This window comes from Bombyx mandarina, chromosome 26, assembly GCF_030267445.1.
Source record: "Bombyx mandarina strain Sakado chromosome 26, ASM3026744v2".
NCBI lineage: Eukaryota > Metazoa > Arthropoda > Insecta > Lepidoptera > Bombycidae > Bombyx > Bombyx mandarina.
The window spans coordinates 5,260,037-5,281,032 of record NC_143232.1 but is presented as its reverse complement, the minus strand read 5'-3'; the positions used below and the strand labels follow the sequence as shown (position 1 = coordinate 5,281,032).

Here is a 20,996-nt window from a genome sequence, read left to right as displayed (position 1 = left end):
GAAACAGCACTTAATAATAAGAAATAAAGTAGACGTAACAACATATTCAGAAATAACTAGTCAGGTCATAAGTATTGTCACACAGTAAAAACTTTTCTTTTAGAATGCTGGCCACAAAAAAGTTTATTGAATTCGAATTTGGAATTGTTCATGAAAATAAAAATGTATACTTTTAGAATTTTACTCATTTTTAAATATGGAGTGGAAGCTTAAAGAAGACCGTGTTGCAGTTATTGCGTTGCATCGTTGCGGTTACGCGCCAATTCAAATTTTTAACATACTGAAAAATTTTAATATAACCAAAAGATTCGTTTATCGTACTATCAAACGATACAATGAAGACTCTAGTGTAGATGACAGGTCAAGAAGTGAGCGCCCTCGGTCTGTTAGGACTCCAGCAGTGATAAAAGCTGTGAAGGCGCGAATTCAAAGAAATCCCAAACGTAAGCAGAAACTGTTGGCCCTTCAGATGGGGTTAAGCAGAACCACGGTGAAAAGGGTGTTAAATGAAGACTTAGGGCTTCGGGCATATCGAAGAAAAACAGGACATCGTTTGAATGCTCGTCTAATGGACCTGAGACTGAAGAGATGCCGCGCTTTGTTGAAGCGGTACGCGGTGTTATGTTATGCCCCTCACACTAGTACCTAAGTCATATATCAATTCTCATAAACACATAATGTACTCTAACTCTTAGTTCTTAAGTTCTAAATCATTGTTACTATATAACATACTTATTTCCTCATGTTACTAAATCATATGTATATTGTTTACTTTACATCAGATCTTCATTTGGAATTAGAACATTAGTTAATATTGTATTTCTTTCACATCTGTAAAATTCCGTCATTTACTAATTGTGTCCTTACGGATTCTAAATATGTTTACCAATACGGTTCATAGTCTAAATGACTCATTTACTAATTGTTTAGTAAATACTATTCATGTATAAATTCTCTTTCTCCTTGAAACTTAAAAAGTTCGTCATCAATCTTCAAACTTATAACATCGTAACTCTGTCCGTGTAACATCAGATTTTTGTAAAAGATAAATAAATTCAGTGTATATTAAAATAAAGTTTTTTTTAAAACTACAAAACCGCTCACCGCGTAACAAATTTGGCGCAGTCGGTAGGATTCCGCATAGAAATATCGCCAAGACGAAGTTTTAACGTGCATCACCGCATCGCGACGGAACTCACATCGCCAAGCAACAGCAGCAGCAGCAACTACGGGACACACATCGCCCAGCAGCAGCCAGCAACCGCAAGACGACGTGAATCAAGCACGGTAGCTGAAGGCTTTTGAAATAACTTCGCCGAACAGACGAGAGCCCACATGCAGAATCTAATTTTTATTGTACTGTGGTAAGTGGTTTCTATATGCTCTGAATTCATCCTTAATCCTTAATCTGTTACACAATCCTAAATCTTTTTCCTAAATCATATATATTGAACAAAATCTTAAATCAAATCTTAAATCTTTAATCATCTTAAATCCTAAATTATCATAACTCAAATCAAATTCGCGACTTTTGTAGATTTTTTATTTTTTTTTCCCTTATTTCTTAAATCATATTTATTTTCTTAAATCAAGCCATTCAAAATGTTTAGCGCAGAAAACAAAAACATGGCTCTAGAAATTACAATTGCTACACTCTTACAATTAATTCCAGAATTTAATACATCATCTCCTAGCCAAGTGTATCGATTTATCAGATCGTGCGACTCCGCGTTTAGTTTAGCTTCTGTTCAACAACAAATGGTTCTTTTAATATACGCGTTGAATAAAATCACTGGGCCAAGTTCATCAGACGTTCATGCCAAACAGTTTTCAACATGGTCTGACTTAAAATGCTTCCTAATACAAAAGTTTTCTCAAACTAAAACGTTAGGACATCTTATGTTAGAACTACAATCCATGTTCCAACAATCAAAAGAAACTGTTACTGACTATTTTCTTCGCGTGAATCTTAGTCGAAGTAAAATAATTGAAAAACTGTGTATCGAATATAACGATGACACCCTAGAAGGACGTAAAATTACTGCTGAGGAAACAGCTCTCAACGTTTTTATTAACGGCTTAAACTCTGACATAGGCGTAATGCTTAGAACCAGAGATTTCAACAATCTAACTGACGCCGGAAATTTTGCTATACAGGAAGAGAAAATTCGAAATATGAACAGTGCTAGACAAAAACTTTTTAATATGAACCCTAGCACAGTTCCATATCAAAATCATGGTCAATCCAGACATATTCGAACTCCACAACCAAACTCTGGCAACCATAATGTTTCAACTCCCTTAAAATCATGTAACTATTGCAAGAAGCCTGGTCATTTAATTCAAGAATGTCGTAAGAGACAATATAATCAAAGAAATAAACATGATCACAACTCAATCAAAATTAATAATTTAAACTCGCAGGCGGCCGAGCTCACGGGCACTGCTTCGGAAACCGCGAATATTTAAAGCCCAATACTAAATCAAACGACGTTCTAAATCAATCTAACAAACACAATAAGCAAAAAGCTTTAAACTATAAAAATCTAATTCAGGTCACAGAAAATAATGTTGTTAATTCAGTTCATCGGGAACAAACAGCTATTTTCACCCCTCAGTTCGAGAACAGTAACTCACATAGTTCAGCAGTCTATCGGAGACAACTTAGTGACGTTGCGACTCAAACCGAAGACAGTGACTTCGAGATCTTTGTAGACCCTAAAGCTTTTTCAACTCAAAAATCATCAGAACCTCTTGACAAAATCACAAAATCAAATTCTAAATCGAGTTCTAAACGAAAATCAAATTCTAATTCTAAATCAAAAACTAAATCTAACTCTAAATCAAAAACTAAATCTAATTCTAAATCGAATCCTAAATCTAACGAAATCATTAATTTGAATTCACAGTCAAAATCGACTTCTAGCTCTGAAAAACAATCTAATATAGAAACTTACAAAATATCATCATTCAATGTACCACCAGAAAATCTACTTTATTGTAAGTTTCACATCGAAGGAAAACCAGTAACCCTTCTTATCGACACAGGCGCTGCTATTTCTGTTATTAATAGAAACAAAATAGGTACAGCCCCTCTAGATGAATCGAACATCGTGTCTATTGTGGGAATATCTGGAACTAACTCTACCATTCGTAGTTTTGGTACAGCACAACTGTCCCTCGATAATCTATCAAAATTCAAATTTCACGTTGCTAACTTAAATATCAGTGTAGATGGTATTTTAGGTAACGATTTTATGAACAAATTCAATGCTACCATTTATGTTCAATCTAAGACCATGCGTCTTAAAGACAAAAATTACAAGTTAACAACTCTCGGTGATAAAGATGAGTCACCGTCGGATTGTAAACAAGTTCTAGGAAAGCGATCTGAAACGGTGATAGCTTGTTTTACAAAAGACATATGTAATGGTAATGCGTTCGTCGAGAAGCAATCCCTAGACAAAGAGTTGACCATACCAAATGCACTTATCTCAGTTTCCAATGGAAGATTCCTCATAACTTGTGTCAACTCAAGCGACCGTGATAAGACGATCACATCATTACCATTAGTAGAAACTAAATCGTTATCATTAATTAATAACTCAAATAATACTAATTCACAAATAAACTTTACAAACTCATTAAATAATGGCGTCCACGATAAACGAGATAAAGTTCGTCAACTCGTGAGAACTGACCATTTAAATAACGAAGAACTAAATTCTCTAGACAAAATTATTTCAAAATTTTCAGATATCTTTTATTTAGAAGACGAACCTCTGTCTTTTAGTAACAATACAAAACATTCAATTCCTACTACTTCTGACATTCCGATTAATACCAAAACGTATAGGTTTCCTTTTGTTCATCAAAAAGAGGTAAAATCTCAAGTTGAAAAAATGCTAGACCAAAAAATTATTCAACCTAGTTCATCTCCTTGGAGCAGCCCCATTTGGGTTGTCCCTAAAAAGTCTGACGCTTCTGGAAAACAGAAATGGCGTGTAGTCATAGACTACAGGAAATTAAACGAAATCACTATTGGAGATAGTTACCCTTTGCCAAACATCACCGACATCCTAGACAAGTTAGGTCATTCTATTTATTTTACTACCCTAGATTTAGCATCAGGTTTTCACCAAATTGAACTTGATGAAAAGGATATTCCTAAGACAGCATTCAGTACTCCTTATGGTCACTATGAATTTTTAAGAATGCCCTTTGGACTCAAAAATGCTCCAGCTACTTTCCAACGCGCTATGGATAGCGTTCTGTACGGATTGCAGGGAGAGCGTTGTTTTGTGTACTTAGATGATATAGTCGTTTTTGCTTCTAGTCTTCAGGAACATGAACAAAAACTAACTGAAGTCTTAGAACGACTCCGTAAATATGGTCTCAAAATTCAACCCGACAAGTGTGAATTTATGCGCAAAGAAGTTGCCTATCTAGGTCATATCATCACAAATCAAGGCGTGAAACCAAATCCTGAAAAGGTTTCAGCAGTTAAAAACTTTCCTATTCCTAAATCGTGTAAAGATATAAAATCATTCTTAGGTCTCGCAGGATACTATCGTAGATTTATACCTAACTTTAGCAAAATCACTAAACCTTTAACGAGCTTACTCAAGAAAGATGTTCCATTTATATGGAGTAAAGATCAGCAGTCAGCATTCGATAAATGTAAAGAAATTTTAACCATGACTCCAATTCTTCAATATCCCGATTTCAACAAAGATTTCGTATTAACTACCGATGCATCGTTACATGCTATTGGTGCTATCCTCTCACAGGGAGATATTGGCAAAGATTTGCCAATCGCGTATGCCTCACGTACTTTAAATAAAGCCGAGTCTAATTATTCAACTATCGAAAGAGAGTTGCTTGCCATAGTGTGGGCAGTTAAGCATTTCAGACCTTATCTCTTCGGAAGAAGATTCAAAATCGTTACTGACCACAAACCTCTGACGTGGTTATTTTCAATCAAAGATCCAGGCAGTCGTCTCGTAAGATGGCGTCTCAAGCTCGAAGAATACGAGTACGAGATAGTTTATAAAGCAGGAAAAATGAATACTAATGCGGACGCTCTGTCTCGTCCAGCTATTATGAACTCTAACGTAATAGATTTAAGTCAAGATGATCAAGACGATTATCTACAAATAAATTTTGAACATTACAAATCCTTAGATCGTACCAATATAAATACTTCTTTTACTAAAATGTCTCCAGATCAATTGTTAGATGTTAAGCACAAAAATATATTTATTCCTATGTCATGTGAACCTCCTTCACAAAATAATCTATTTCATGAAGCTATCAGTTTATGTTCACAAACTGAATCATTTTTAGAAAATCAAAAATCTCTATACGAAGTATATTTGTTAAATTCAAATCATAATCAAAATTTATTCTTTACATGCACTAGACCCAGACACTTCGATCCTTGGGATTCTGAAAGTTATTTTAAATCTCTTCTCTCATGTCTCCAAAAACATGAAATCGATACATTGTACGTTCCAGATCTTAAAAATGATAATACGTGTAAACTAGAAATCAACGAACAATTTTATATATCTTCATACATCGCTGAATCATACAATTGTAAAATTATAATTTGTGAAAATAAAATATGTTATCCTAAGCCCGAAGAAATTCCTAATATTCTAAACACCTATCACGATGAACCTCTATCAGGACATCGTGGAGTCTCAGAAACAACTAGAAAAATTCGTGATGAATATTTCTGGAAAGGAATGACAAACGACATTAAAGAATACATAGAATCATGCGTCGTTTGCCAACGAAATAAAATTCAACGTAAGTCTTTTAAAGCACCTATGGTCATAACCTCTCAATCTACTGAACCATTTGAGCGTATATCAATGGATTTAGTCTCATACTCAGAAATTAGTGATAATAATAATAAATATGTCATAACGTTGCAAGACGATCTCTCAAGATTTGTTCAAGCATATCCTATTCCTGACAAAGAAGCAGTCACTATTGCTAAACAAATCTTACATTTTTGCCAACACTTCGGTGTTCCAAAGCGTTTTCATTCGGACCAAGGTACCGAATTTACCAATAACGTTCTTAAGCAATTAACAAAATTTCTCGGATGTCATCATACATTCAGTACAGCATATCATCCTCAAACAAATGGCGCTCTCGAACGATTCCATGCGACTCTTCGAGATCATATACGCATGTATTGCAATCGTCGTCATAAAAATTGGGACCAAATCATCCCTCTCGCTATTTTATGTCATAATACCTCAGTTAACTCTTCCACGGGTTACACTCCTCATGAACTTTTATTTGGTTTTAAGCCTCGTCCGTTCTACTCTCTAAAACCAATCTCTGATTACACAGCTTGTGACTATTTAAAAGACTTAAACGAACGTTTAAAGGTCTCTAGAGAAACTGCTTTACAAAATTTAGAAAAGATGAAAGAAAAAGCGAAAGAACGCTATGACAATCAAATTAAGAATTCTGTAGAATATAAAATAGGTTATAAAGTTATGCTAAAAGTTCCTAATCCTAACAATCTAGATTCTAAATGGGAAGGCCCATACGAAATAGTTCGTGTTGGCTTCAATGAAAATTTCCTAATTAAAAAGGGTGGAAAAACCCAATTAGTTCACTCAAATCGTCTTAGACCTTATCCTAATAACGATAATTCATCCTAAATTCTAATATTTCAAAATTCATAAGTTATGTTAAAATTATAGTCTACTATATTTCATATTCTATTTTTAAGTTAGAAATATTTCTTTACAGGATAGGCCAATCTACAGCCATCCAAGATACAAATACCTTTATACAAACCCTCTCAAATCCTTATATTAGTTTTATTATTTGTTCGATTTTTAAAATGTTTATATACCTCCTTATTTACAAAGTTTACAAATTTATTCAACATTCTATACAAAATCATTATAATCGAAATATTTTGCCTATTCCAGGGCAACCACTGGAATCCACGCAAGTTTAAATTTCATCAACCCTTTAACCTCGCAATCAGGTTTGTTCTTTAAAGATGAAGGAACATTATACCCATACGAAGAATCATGGAAATTAGTAATATATAAAGATCTTAAACCCCTATTCATATCTCACGAATCTCTTGTACGCCTTGCTAAAAACTTTGAAAGTGTATCCTCACAATATTCACGTCTTCCTCATGTACGGTCAACAAAATCATACCTTAAAATTAATTTGAATAAAATCGAAAACCGACTTTCGGAATTAAACCTTTACTTAGGCAAAAATTCACGTGTTAAACGAGAATTGTTTGATGGCCTTAGCTCTGTTCTTAAATGGTTAATCGGTACACCTGACGCACAGGATGCTGAACATTATAACGAATGCATTAATTCTTTAGAAAAACGAGAATTAGATGTAATGAATCTAATGCAAAAACAATTACAAATTACATCTTCTACAATTAAAAACTTTAATGAATCTATATTCAAAATCACATACGACGAACGAATTATCAATGAAAATATTAATCGTCTAAACGAGTATATTAACACTACAAAGAATACTGTATTCGATATTAAAATAAGTGAAGAAATTTCCACAATTTCCCTGCAAATTCTAGAATTAGTAACTAACTTAGAAAACGATATAAACGATTGTCTAACTAGTATTCTTTTTGCTAAATCAAATACTGTTCACCCATCGATAATTTCTCTCAAGCGTCTCTACGAAGAGCTTCTATTGTCAAATCATGTTAGAACAAATAAACGCTTAGTCACATCCGTAACATTAGATAATATTCATACCTTATTAGATTCTTCTACCTTATCAGCTTATGTTTACTCAAATCGCCTCGTATACATCTTAGAATTTCCCTTAGTTACAAACGATAATTTTAAATTATATCATATTTATTCAATCCCTGTACAACATCATAATTCCTCATATCACTCCACCATCCTACCAGAGCATATATTCTTAGCCACTAATCAAAATCAAGAAAAGTATATTTCTACAAGTTCGTTGGAAAACTGCAACAATTTCGCATCAAGACAACGGTTATGCAAAAATATGGTCGTCTATGAATCTACTTCAAGACCAATATGTGAACTTGAAGTCCTGCTAGCAAAATCAAAATCAATTCCTAAATCATGCACTGTCACATCATTTCCTGCGGAAATAGCAACGTTTCAGCAGTTAGAAAGTGATAAATGGCTCTACGTATTAAGCACAGTAACTCAATGTGTACTTCAATGTAATGGTGAAGTGTCGAACCACAAACTCTATGGATCAGGAATCATAACGCTGCCAGCATCTTGCAAGCTCCATACTGGCTACAGCACGCTCACAGCATTTAAATCATCAAATGAAAACATCACATATCCAATCGTCACACCGGATATAACAACTGACGATTGTTTCCAAGAATTAAAAAATGTTGAAATACCACATCTAATTCCAATTCCAATCAATGAGATCCCGTTGGACTCATTACAACAAATCAAGCACCATATTGACAAATATTCAGAGGAAATTAAGAAAATCAAAACACAAAATTTCATGAAGAAACATGAGTCAAGTTTTTCATGGATCTATTTCTCGATCGGAATCACAATGCTTACATACATCTTATACAAAGTCTTCAAGAATTTTCCATGTCCATTTGCGACCCGAAGAAGGTCAAATAGCGGATGTATCCAGATTTTCAACAATTGCTTTGATAATTCTTCAAGAAGAAGAAATACACAAATTTCAATTCCAATGACCAACATCGGTCATCCTACATCGTGCATCTCCGAAGACGAAGATGACATCGAAAATCCAGAAAATCCTAATTCTCAAAGTTCGAGCACCAACGCTCAACCTTTGTTTTAAGGGGGGAGGTGTTATGTTATGCCCCTCACACTAGTACCTAAGTCATATATCAATTCTCATAAACACATAATGTACTCTAACTCTTAGTTCTTAAGTTCTAAATCATTGTTACTATATAACATACTTATTTCCTCATGTTACTAAATCATATGTATATTGTTTACTTTACATCAGATCTTCATTTGGAATTAGAACATTAGTTAATATTGTATTTCTTTCACATCTGTAAAATTCCGTCATTTACTAATTGTGTCCTTACGGATTCTAAATATGTTTACCAATACGGTTCATAGTCTAAATGACTCATTTACTAATTGTTTAGTAAATACTATTCATGTATAAATTCTCTTTCTCCTTGAAACTTAAAAAGTTCGTCATCAATCTTCAAACTTATAACATCGTAACTCTGTCCGTGTAACATCAGATTTTTGTAAAAGATAAATAAATTCAGTGTATATTAAAATAAAGTTTTTTTTAAAACTACAAAACCGCTCACCGCGTAACAGCGGGAAAAAAATATCGGGAAATTCTTTTTTCGGATGAAAAAATTTTTACCGTAGAAGAGAGCTACAGCAAACAAAATGATAAGGTGTAGGCACACAGTAGTGAAGAAGCGAGCAACCGTATTCCACGTGTCCAACGAGGTCATTTTCCATCCTCGCTCATGGTATGGTTGGGAGTTTCTTATTGGGGCTTAACAGAGGTACATTTTTGTGAGAAAGGTGTAAAAACGAATGCAGTTGTGTATCAAAATACAGTCCTGACGAACCTTGTGGAACCTGTTTCTCATACCATGTTCATTAACAGGCACTGGGTATTCCAACAAGAGTCGGCGCCAGCTCATAGAGCGAAGAGCACACAAGACTGGCTGGCGGCGCGTGAAATCGACTTCATCCGGCACGAAGACTGGCCCTCCTCCAGTCCAGATTTGAATCCGTTAGATTACAAGATATGGCAACACTTGGAGGAAAAGGCGTGCTCAAAGCCTCATCCCAATTTGGAGTCACTCAAGACATCCTTGATTAAGGCAGCCGCCGATATTGACATGGACCTCGTTCGTGCTGCGATAGACGACTGGCCGCGCAGATTGAAGGCCTGTATTCAAAATCACGGAGGTCATTTTGAATAAACTTTAGTGTCATAAGAATCTATGTTTTGTTAAGTTCATTTTGGTATATGAATGGTTACATAATGAATAAACTTATTTCAATGATTTTACATTAAACAATTTATGACCTGACTAGGTACTTTAGGGATATAAAATTGAAAGGTCGTGTGTGAATCGGTCACCTATAAACGTTACATTTTTTATCTCATCTAGCTTATCTACTGTCGAAATTTTAAATAAATTTCAATATTTCAATGATTTTCTTAAAGTACGTCAAAGTCCAATTAATAAACAAAACACGTAAATAATGAAGTTTCACTGGATTTTTATGGATTCGTTTTGATAGAGTAGATAAACACGCTGATGTTATTCAATTATTGAAGCCTTAGAACAATACTAGAAAATAAGAATACAGCTATAAACTTGACCTTTGAAGTCATCGTGTTCGGTGCATTCGTATCTTGCGATGCACCAACCGGTGTTCGAATCCGGCTGGCGGGTACTAATTTTTGTAAAATACGTACTTAGCAAATGTTCACGATTGACTTCCACTGTGAAGGAATAGCGTGCAGTCCAACAAGTATCTCACAAAAATGGTCCCAAAACACGATTGTTAAATTTAATAATCATGACACGAAAGGTAAGATCGTGTGAACCGATTATCTGTAAATGAGTTAAGTCGTGACATCTCTACCACGATCTACCTTTTATGTTATTATAATACAAGTTTATAATAAAAGTTTTTATAATAATACTGGTCGGGAATTACATTTTAATTTTACATGGTGATAAACGCACAAATCTATCGAATCTAAACGACACGGAAATCTAATCTGACTATGACACCAAGCATTATAATCATTTCTCATCACAGACCAGGTCTCATCACAATCAGGTCTCATGACAGACCTAAATCGGATACAATAATACAATATTTCGGACACCTTACACAGACTCACAAGAATTATAAAAAAAATATAAATTGTTAACAGCAATACTAATTAGACATATGAAACCTCAAGCCAGAAGTCTGAAATCTTGGTTTGACCACGTGCAACAAGTCTCTTAAGCGCCCTATAATGCGCAAATATTTGTTTTTGACATAATTGTTTTTGACGTTTGACCTTCTAGCAAGAATTCAGAGTGCACAACACCGCAATAGTCAAAGAAAATAGTCAACATGACTAAGTTTTGATTTGATAAATAACAGATGCAACTCAAACTCCGCGCCACAATGGAGAACAGTTGCGCCAACGTAACAATAAAAAAAAATTGAGTTTGGAACCATAAACAAAATTCATTCGCGATACTTTATTGACAGGATGTAATTTTCAAATTCATTCAAACATTGACAATTATCTTGATACATAATCGTTAATATAGAATATTGTTATTCCAATCAAAGTCTTTATTAACTCATTTTAGCCAGGAGGCAGGCGCCCTTGGAATTAATCGATTCAATTTTAGAATTCAACAATAAACTATTATAACAAAATTGAATTCACTAAAAGCTCAGCTCTGTTACTAAGAATTTCATATCGACACAATTACAATACTTCCATTGTGACTAATGACGAAATTATTCCATATGAACGTATCGGAACGATAATTTACCGCATGCAAAAGTAAAATTAATTGAAATTTGACCAATGAATAAATTGTGGGTTACGTCTATTGTATCAACCAAATTCGGATAAACAACATTCACATTTAAAACAACGATATTAATGTATTTAATGTAGATCGATCGCAAATAATCAAGGGTAATAGTAACATTTTTGGGCGACGCCAGTAATGGATTAGCAGCTAATAATGAAGTTTATCGCTTCGGGTGCCGCGTGAGGTTATGAAAGAATTGCTATCTTATCAGACCTGTTTTATAGTCTCGTTCATTACAATTCAACCAATCGCAAATAATGTTTCATTTTTAAATATAAGAAAAGAAAATACTAACATGTGATAAGAAAAATGTGTTGGGTATAAAAACTAAATGTTTTATATTATATTCGGCTGTTAAAATGGGTTAGGTAATAAATAGTTCAAGACTTTGGCATAATATATTAAACAGTAAAAAATTTTTTTATGAAATAAGTACTCAAAAGCATAACAGCTTCGTAAAATTTTAATTCAGTTTACACAATTGAAACGTTTCAATTTTATTAGCAGAAATATTCGGGAAGTTATAAAAAAAAAGTACCAATAAATTACATTTCGCAAAACTTATACAAAGAATTATGTAGCTATTTATTAATGTAAAGTGTTTCGATAGTTTCTGACCAAACACAAATCGAGACCCGGTTCGCCTTCACCTATATTTATCAGCGTACGTAATTAAGCGACCCAGTGTCTGACTCATCAAAAGATTATTATTTGAGCCATAAATTCGGTCCATAAATCTTATATAAGATTCTAATACACCACACCTAGGTTGCGATAAAAGGGAAAGTGAAACTAATGGAATTATGTATGCTCTTTTAAGTATTGCTGTCGATATAAATATTTTCTTTATAAGTTTAGAAGTTCAATTGTAATCGTCGAGACTTCAGTTTGAAACGAATATCTGTAATACTTTAAGACCTGCAAATAGATGACCACGTCATTTCGGATCCTCCCGATCCACTAACGGTGCTTTCAGGTACCTCAAGCACCGGTCATCGTTCTCGTCGAACCCGTCGCTTGCGACGAAGGGCTCGGCGAGTACACTAACCCACAGACACAGCTCAAAGAGTTTCTCGTCAGATCTCAGTGGGTCGCGTTTCCGATCCGGTGGTAGATTCTGCGAAGCATTGCTCTTGCTATGGTCAGTGTTAGCAACTTCGCCAGGTTTGAGCTCCGTGAGCTCACCTACTCGTTTGGTAACGCTGATATAGCCTCTCAAGGCTATCAGCTTAGGTAGGAAAAAAAATAGATGACTGACAAGAACTGAATTTAAAAACAGACAAAAAATAAATAAGAGTCGCTCATGATAATTGACATTATGGTATCTATGATTGCTTTCACTGCCCAGTTGGGTAAAAGTGCACGCCCCTCCTGATATTAAGGGATTGCTGAAAACAACAAACATCAGAAAGGGAATGGTGCCGCCCCCTTGAAACATGAGGTTGAAGATTCAACTGTATCACATGGTGTGTCAATGGTATCACAATTTTATTCTATTGTATAGTGGCTGTGGTAATTCTGGTAGCTACGTAATACCGTGATAAGCTCACACAAGACACGCTGTGTAGAGATGTTTGTTGATGTTTGGGTCGTGACGAAATGCACGTAAGCGGCTCGAAGGAGTTTCGATTTTTATAAGAAACTACCCACGAGTTTCTCGCCGGATATTCGGATCTTCTCAGTGGGTCACAATTCCGACCCGGTGGTAGATTCCGCGGAGCACTGCTTTTCCTAGGGCTAGTGTTAGCAAATTCCCTCAGGTTGAGCCCGTGAGCTCATCTACCCGTCCGGACGTAGCTGGAATAGCCCCTTAGGCTACCAGCAAAGAAGTGGGAAAAAAAACATGGCTGAATAGTTTTTGGGAACGTTTTCTTGATCAACACGGTCCTATTAATGGTTCGAATATTGACCACATAACACATTCTTGAATTAAGCCAAGTTATTCTTTACCTGAATTTCCAGGAGTTGAGTTACGTAACAACCAATGAACTATTTTAGTACCCACTTAGTAACGCCTCTCAATATACGTAATACTATATACGTACGTATACTACGTACGTATACGTAGACTATGTTTTATATTTATGTATCCAGCGATTGAATGTATTTATGACGTCAAGTCTGATGCTCTTCTTTTATTTATTTTGAATACAAAATGACCACAGAACCAGCTTCGTAGAATAGATAAACTGAAACCAGAATATTTGAGATGATCTCATTCAGCACAATGTGCATTACGTAACTATGCCTCGATTGTAACAATCCATTTTTGAAAAAAACCGTGTATATCTTTCCTTTTTTTTAAAACGCTATTATTAGCTTCAGACGTATGTATGTTAGTAGTAGGTATGTAACGTATCTTTGAATATGATTTTGACCCCCTTCAAAACGTCGGATTTACTCGAAATATGGTATACTTACCGATGACAATTAATAAAAAAAATATTGAAAAATAAATAATAGTTTAAAAAAATACAAATTACAAAAATACAAAATACGCTTTTATAGAAAATCAAACTAAAAATAGAATATTTTTTTTAATAAATTTGAAATAAAAATAGTGTAAGAAAAAATGATTTTATTGTAAAAAAAAAGCGTGGGGTTCTTTTCAGGATATTATCAAAATAACCCTTCTACTCATATCTGTACATCAAATATTTATAGCTACTGATACCATGCTGAACTATTTTTTAGTTGGGCTTTCTATAAAAGCGTATTTTGTTAGTTTTTTTAAACTATTATTTATTATGGAAACAACTTAGGTTATTGCCTGAAGGGATACTTTAAATAATTTAACAGGAAACAGTCGAGGCGGCGCCAAAGCTTCAGCATTTTAAGACAAAATTATGAATACTATAATTTATATTCTGTAGTACTAGTTCGGGGTTTTTTGCACTATTAAAATTAATGAAGTTTTCGGATTCAGCGTACAGTCGTAATGACTTTTTAATTCATGATTTGAATGATTAACATTAATGTGTGAGAATGTAATTTCAGATTTTCATGTTTTTATTTATTCTGCTTTACATCTATTTTTAATTTGTTTTATCTAGCGTACAATTAATTTTATATATCAATCAAATAACTTGATACATATAAAAGATATATATGCATAGATGAATTAATTATATCTGAGCTATTATATATACAGCCACCGTATCATCTTACATCGTATTTTTCTATACTAATCTATACTAATATTATTATGAAGAGGAAAGATTCGTTTGTTTGTTTGTATTGACCACTACCAGCTCTTCAGAAAGCCTTGCTACCCCATTTTATAAGTAATTACGGTAGCTACACAATATTTCATTTTAATATTGCGAAATTACCCATAGACACCGCCCTCTGAGTTTCTCGCCGGATCTTCTCAGTGGGTCGCGATTCCGATCCGGTGGTAGATTCTGTGAAGCACTACTCTTGCTGGGGCTAGTGTTAGCAAATTCTCTCAGGTTGAGACTGTGAGCTCACCTACCAGTCCGGGTGCAGTTAGAATGAATAGCCTCTTAGGTTACCAGCGAATAAGTAGGGAAATATATTGCGTAATGATGCTTGATATTATATTGATATTGACATTTCTTCTTTTTTTTTTTGATATGACATGATATTTATTAGGCATTCATATTAATATTTCAACAATTTTATTACTGTTTTACTTGTTAAATTTGAATTTCAAAGTATGTTTTCATTAGGTATTCTTTTTATTTTTATTATTGTATTCCATCATCGGGCCGTTGAATTGCCAATGTTATGTACGCCATACACATGTATCAATCAGGCCATAAATTAAATAGTTTAAGTTTTATTTTCAATGTCAAATGTTTGTGATGCGGCAGTACTTTTTTAAATAATTAAATAAATAAATGTATATACAATTCAAAATGTTAAACAGGAAACATTTTTTTGTTTCATACGTTCAAATTCGAAAAACTTCAACGTTATTTCAGTAAATGGTTAGTTAACAAGTCAACTTCAAACGTACAACATCCACGTCGTCAAGGTCAAACACGACGAGCAGTCAACAACCTGACCGTACCGAAAAGGTGTTAATTATAATAGGATTTTCGTAATTCGCAGTCTGCCTAAAAGCCGACTGACTTTTAGAACGCTCTAACATAATCAATATATTAATACGTGAAGCAAAAACCTTGTACCCCTTTTGTACGAAAATTGTGCGGACGGAATAGTATAAAATTTCCCACACTTATACAGAATATAGAGGAGTGCAGAATGTTAATATTTTATTAAATTATGCATAAAAAATACATTAAAATAATAAATAAAAACATTACACACACTACCATGTATTTGGCACACACACGCAGGCATACTATTTGTTTAATGTCAAACTTTTCTTATTGCTTATAGTCTGTGGTCAAATTGAGAATAGATTGAATATTGTTTGTCTTATAATACCTATTTGTTTTTGTAGCCTTGGCGAAAGCTGTGATTATAAAAGTCTATTAATTAGTCTTTGACCATAGAATCATAATAGTGTACAAACCTATAATTTCAGTCAATTATAGTCGAATTTCGACTACCAGGGGACCACTAGTGTAATGAATTTTATTTAAACAAAAGAATAGTCTCATCGAATGTAAACATTGTCTTTATTACCACAAAAATATTAAGCGGTAGGCAGCGGCTTGGCTCTGCCCCTGGTATTGCTGACGTCCATGAGCGACGGTAACCACTTACCATCAGGTGAGCCGTATGCTCGTCTGCCTGCTCGGGCAATAAAAAAAGGGACGAGGGCACGTAAGTTATTTTGTGAACTACAAGGAATGGCATCGGGCTCAAATACACTCAGCTTTTCTATATATCTAGTCAGGTCATAAATTCTGTCACATGTTTAATGTAAAATAATTGAAACAAGTTTATTCATTATGTAACCATTCATATACCAAAATGAACTTAACAAAATATAGATTCTTATGACACTAAAGTTTATTCAAAATGACCTCCGTGATTTTGAATACAGGGCTTCAATCTGCGCGGCCAGTCGTCTATCGCAGCACGAACGAGGTCCATGTCAATATCGGCAGCTGCCTTAATCAAGGATGTCTTGAGTGACTCCAAATTGGGATGAGGCTTTGAGCACGCCTTTTCCTCCAAGTGTTGCCATATCTTACAATCTAACGGATTCAAATCTGGACTGGAGGAGGGCCAGCCTTCGTGCCGGATGAAGTCGATTTCACGCGCCGCCAGCCAGTCTTGTGTGCTCTTCGCTCTATGAGCTGGCGCCGAATCTTGTTGGAATACCCAGTGCCTGTTATTGAACATGGTATGAGAAACAGGTTCCACAAGGTTCGTCAGGACTGTATTTTGATACACAACTGCATTAGTTTTTACACCTTTCTCACAAAAATGTACCTCTGTTAAGCCCCAATAAGAAACTCCCAACCATACCATGAGCGAGGATGGAAAATGACCTCGTTGGACACGCGGAATACGGTTGCTCGCTTCTTCACTACTGTGTGCGTACACCTTATCATTTTGTTTGTTGTAGCTCTCTTCTACGGTAAAAATTTTTTCATCCGAAAAAAGAATTTCCCGATATTTTTTTCCCGCGTACCGCTTCAACAAAGCGCGGCATCTCTTCAGTCTCAGGTCTATTAGACGAGCATTCAAACGATGTCCTGTTTTTCTTCGATATGACGGAAGCCCTAAGTCTTCATTTAACACCCTTTTCACCGTGGTTCTGCTTAACCCCATCTGAAGGTCCAACAGTTTCTGCTTACGTTTGGGATTTCTTTGAATTTGCGCCTCCACAGCTTTTATCACTGCTGGAGTCCTAACAGACCGAGGGCGACCAATTCTTGACCTGTCATCTACACTAGAGTCTTCATTGTATCGTTTGATGGTACGATAAACGAATCTTTTGGTTATAGTCAAATTTTTCAGTATGTAAAAAATTTGAATTGGCGCGTAACCGCAACGATGCAACGCAATAACTGCAACACGGTCTTCTTTAAGCGTCCAATCCATATTTAAAAATAAGTAAAATTCTAAAAGTATACAGTTTTATTTTCATGAACAATTCGAAATTCGAATTCAATAAACTTTTTTGTGGCCAGCATTCTAAAAGAAAATTTTTGTACTGTGTGACAATACTTATGACCTGACTAGGTGGACCTCTAGATGGATGATACGCAATTCTAAAGCAAAAGTTCGTTTGTATGGTGCAGAAACACTAAAGCAATAGTAGTAAAGTTAAAAATCACAAAACCGCAATCAAAATGATTCCTGTAGCTTTCAAGCATAATTTGAGTTACTAGACCAGCATAGAAAAACGTATTCCACGTTATTTCTAAAGCCTTTCCCAAAGTGGGCGATAACGCCCCCTTGTAGGCGCTGCAGGCCTAAAGAGGGGCGGTAGGAGACCCAGAAAAAAATAGGGGCGTTGTGTAGAGGCTTGTGAGGCGATTTGTAATTTTATCTAGGAGCACTCTTAGATACCGACTGAACTCTGGCAATAGTGGTTTTTTAATAGGTAAAAAAAAAGGGGCGTTAAAAAATCATTTATTCTCAAAGTGGGCAGTAGACAAAATAAGTTTGGGAACCCCTGGATTAGATGAACACATCATCAATGTTTTTTGTATAACCTTTACAAATTTCCCTAGTAATCATAGAATATTAAATTGGAGACAGTACATCATGGTAACGAGAGAAACCGGTGGAGCATGCGATCCCGACACCGTAACTGGACACCGTACCGCTTCGATGATCACAAGCCCTGCATCAATGATTTCATCAGCCTTCAGGTCATTATGGCCTACGCCCTTTACGACAGCTTCAATTTATGTTTATTACTAAAATGTACCGCACAATGGCACTGACACTTGACAAGCAGAAACTGGCTTAAATTCATTTTTCCACTCGATGTTTTTAAATGAAACTTGCGGAAATATAAAATTTGTTCAAATTATATGAAAGTCCTAGTTTAAAGTAATGTTAATAGAACATAATACTGGTAAAAATAAAGTAATCTAACTTTTTTTGATAATTTTTATACCAAATAACAAGCAAATTGAAATATGTTTCTAATTTATTTTATTTACTTTGACATTTGCAAATATGATTAATTTAACTATGGGTAATTTTTTAAAAATTTTTTGGGGGAGGCCTATGTCCAGCAGTGCACTGCCGCAGACTGATGATGATGAATTTTTTTATCATACTTAAATTAAATTTAATATTTACAAACTTCACATACACTCTACATATTTTTGAGTTGATATCTGCAATCGGTACATCGATTATGAGCAGGTTAATATATAGTAGTTCAAATATTTAATAGGTAATTAATATCACATATTCATGTGTGATGGTGAAGATTCTCTATGCACTGAACACATGCAGTGCTTTTGCTAAATATTCAGCTATCTCTTTTAACATTTGAAGATAGTAAAATGGAAATTCATTATCAGTATTTGTTATCTTCAATGTGTTTTGTGCAGTTTTTATCTTAACATCAAGGTAAATTAGTTTAACTTATTAATCTTAATTCATTTGCAAGGTGTCTGAAAATTAACAATATTATTTTAATAGTGACTTTATCACTTAAAAATATACATACCAATGAAGTTCTCATTCATGTAATCAATATTCCTCATTTGAGTTCATTCTGATTTACTATTTATTCACTGTGTCAAGTTGCAACAAAAATAAAATCCTAGAGCGGTCTTCATTTTATTAAGGAATCTTACATATAAGTATGAACTTTGTCATTCATATTACATTTCTTTTGGCTTTTTAATCTTATTTTTAAACAAAATCCATTCAAAACTAGTTTAGTAATTCTGTTCAAATTTGTTATTTAAAATGTTTATGTATTTGTAGAATTTGTATTATTTTAATATTGATTGTAATCAACTTGATTTTGATTAATTATTTTTAGTCAAATTGTTCATATTTGTGACTGAGTTTACAATATTCTTTACAAATTCTTTCACAAATCATATAATATTACTACTAATTGCTTTCTTTATTATTTAAGTTTTCCCAAAAGAATTTATGTAATATTTGTAATTAATTCCATAATGTTTATCTAATGAAGTATGCTTATAAAATAAACTAAATAAAATAATAGTAAGTATAAGTTTTTGTTGAAGTTACTTAGAAATTTCCATACTTTTCTAGGCAACAAGTAGACTCAAGGTCACAAAAATTAGTAACTTCTTACAACATGAAAATATTAACACTTCTCAGCTAAATGTTTCGTATTTATTTGGTTTAAAGAAATATTGAGAAGGAAAAATTATGATTTAATTTTTTTGGAAATATATTTGCGGTGTAATATCAACGTCAACCTGAAAATAGCACGACAGCCAAAGGTAAATTTGTTATTATGCGTATTTTAGGCTTACAAACTCAAAAAGGACGCATGAGGAAAATCGATAATCGTAGCAAAAATTCAGCAGCGCTGACTATATTATTCACATAAGAATTTCACGAAGAAAAATAGCAGTGCTCTTACTATTAGATATTCTGATCGAATACACAATAAATGTCCAGCAAGTTCAATAAAAATAAAAGAAATAACCGGCGTACTCACCCATTTTGATGATACCGCTCACGCCAGGTCGCGACTCAGGAATATTTACTGGACTCACTAAATATTCATTATCACGTTAACATTAATTACTACACACATCAAATTAGCGGTGATAAACAGATTAAAAATTATGTGATTCTCAAGGAAAAATCTAATTGAATTTATATTCGAACGCAATGCTACCCGCCGATGCAATTGCTGTCAATTCAATGATTTCAACTATTGTCAAAAACGCGCGTGTGCCGCTCTCTGTTCAAAAGACGATATAATCTGTGGATACACTGTGGACTTCAACGTGAAACTTTAATCATATACAATGTGCGTTCACTCAGTCAGACATAAGCTTGCTTTATTTTCGTCAGGTATTTCTTCGTGTACATATTGGAGTGAAATAAAAACAGAATACTTTGATGATAATGGCCTGCGTGGCTAAGCCTTTTCAAGCTACTACTAAACTTCTATCATGCATCTGAAGTAGCAGCTAGTATGTTACCTAATTTCTGTCTATAGTATTTGAATAGACATGTTATTTTGGATTAAAAAGAATGGAATACCACTGTATAGAAACAATCCTCATGTTCGCAGACCTAAGGAAGCTGGAAGCGTTTTAGTTTCATACTAAACAGAGAGCATATTATTTCGTAAAATGACGCGAAGAGTACTTGACAGTCTCTTTTCTGTCCATAATTTTAACATACAATTACAACGTCAACTACAAAATAATTTAAGTCATCAGCACATACAAGTATGATATATGGGTCAATCGAAAAATAGTACCTAAAAAACTTTCGGTAAATAATAAAATTAGTCTTATTT

General features: G+C 34.2%; 3 protein-coding genes across 6 annotated transcripts in view; 2 read left to right on the top strand and 1 right to left on the bottom strand.

The window, feature by feature from the left end:
• Unc-115a (actin binding LIM protein Uncoordinated 115a) overlaps positions 1-20,472 on the bottom strand; it is a 114,999-nt gene extending 94,527 nt beyond the window's left edge. For 3 of the 4 annotated variants that reach the window (XM_089738883.1, XM_028184761.2, XM_089738884.1), the window contains exon 1: positions 20,181-20,455. In XM_089738883.1, coding sequence (XP_089595009.1) covers positions 20,181-20,184 — 4 coding nt within the window. In that variant the 5' untranslated portion in view covers positions 20,185-20,455. Of the gene's footprint in view, positions 1-20,180 lie in introns of all 4 variants that reach the window. The other variant, XM_089738885.1, reaches the window with a different exon arrangement.
• LOC149499786 (uncharacterized) lies at positions 612-9,323 on the top strand. Its single transcript, XM_089738893.1, has 2 exons — positions 612-1,364; positions 6,963-9,323. The coding sequence occupies exons 1-2, from the start codon at positions 1,336-1,338 to the stop codon at positions 8,854-8,856; spliced, it is 1,923 nt and encodes a 640-aa protein (XP_089595019.1). The 5' UTR covers positions 612-1,335; the 3' UTR covers positions 8,857-9,323.
• LOC149499787 (uncharacterized) lies at positions 1,335-9,323 on the top strand. Its single transcript, XM_089738901.1, has one exon. It carries the CDS (start codon positions 1,603-1,605, stop codon positions 2,467-2,469), a length of 867 nt encoding a protein of 288 aa, XP_089595027.1. The 5' UTR covers positions 1,335-1,602; the 3' UTR covers positions 2,470-9,323.
• Positions 20,473-20,996: the final 524 nt, after the last annotated feature.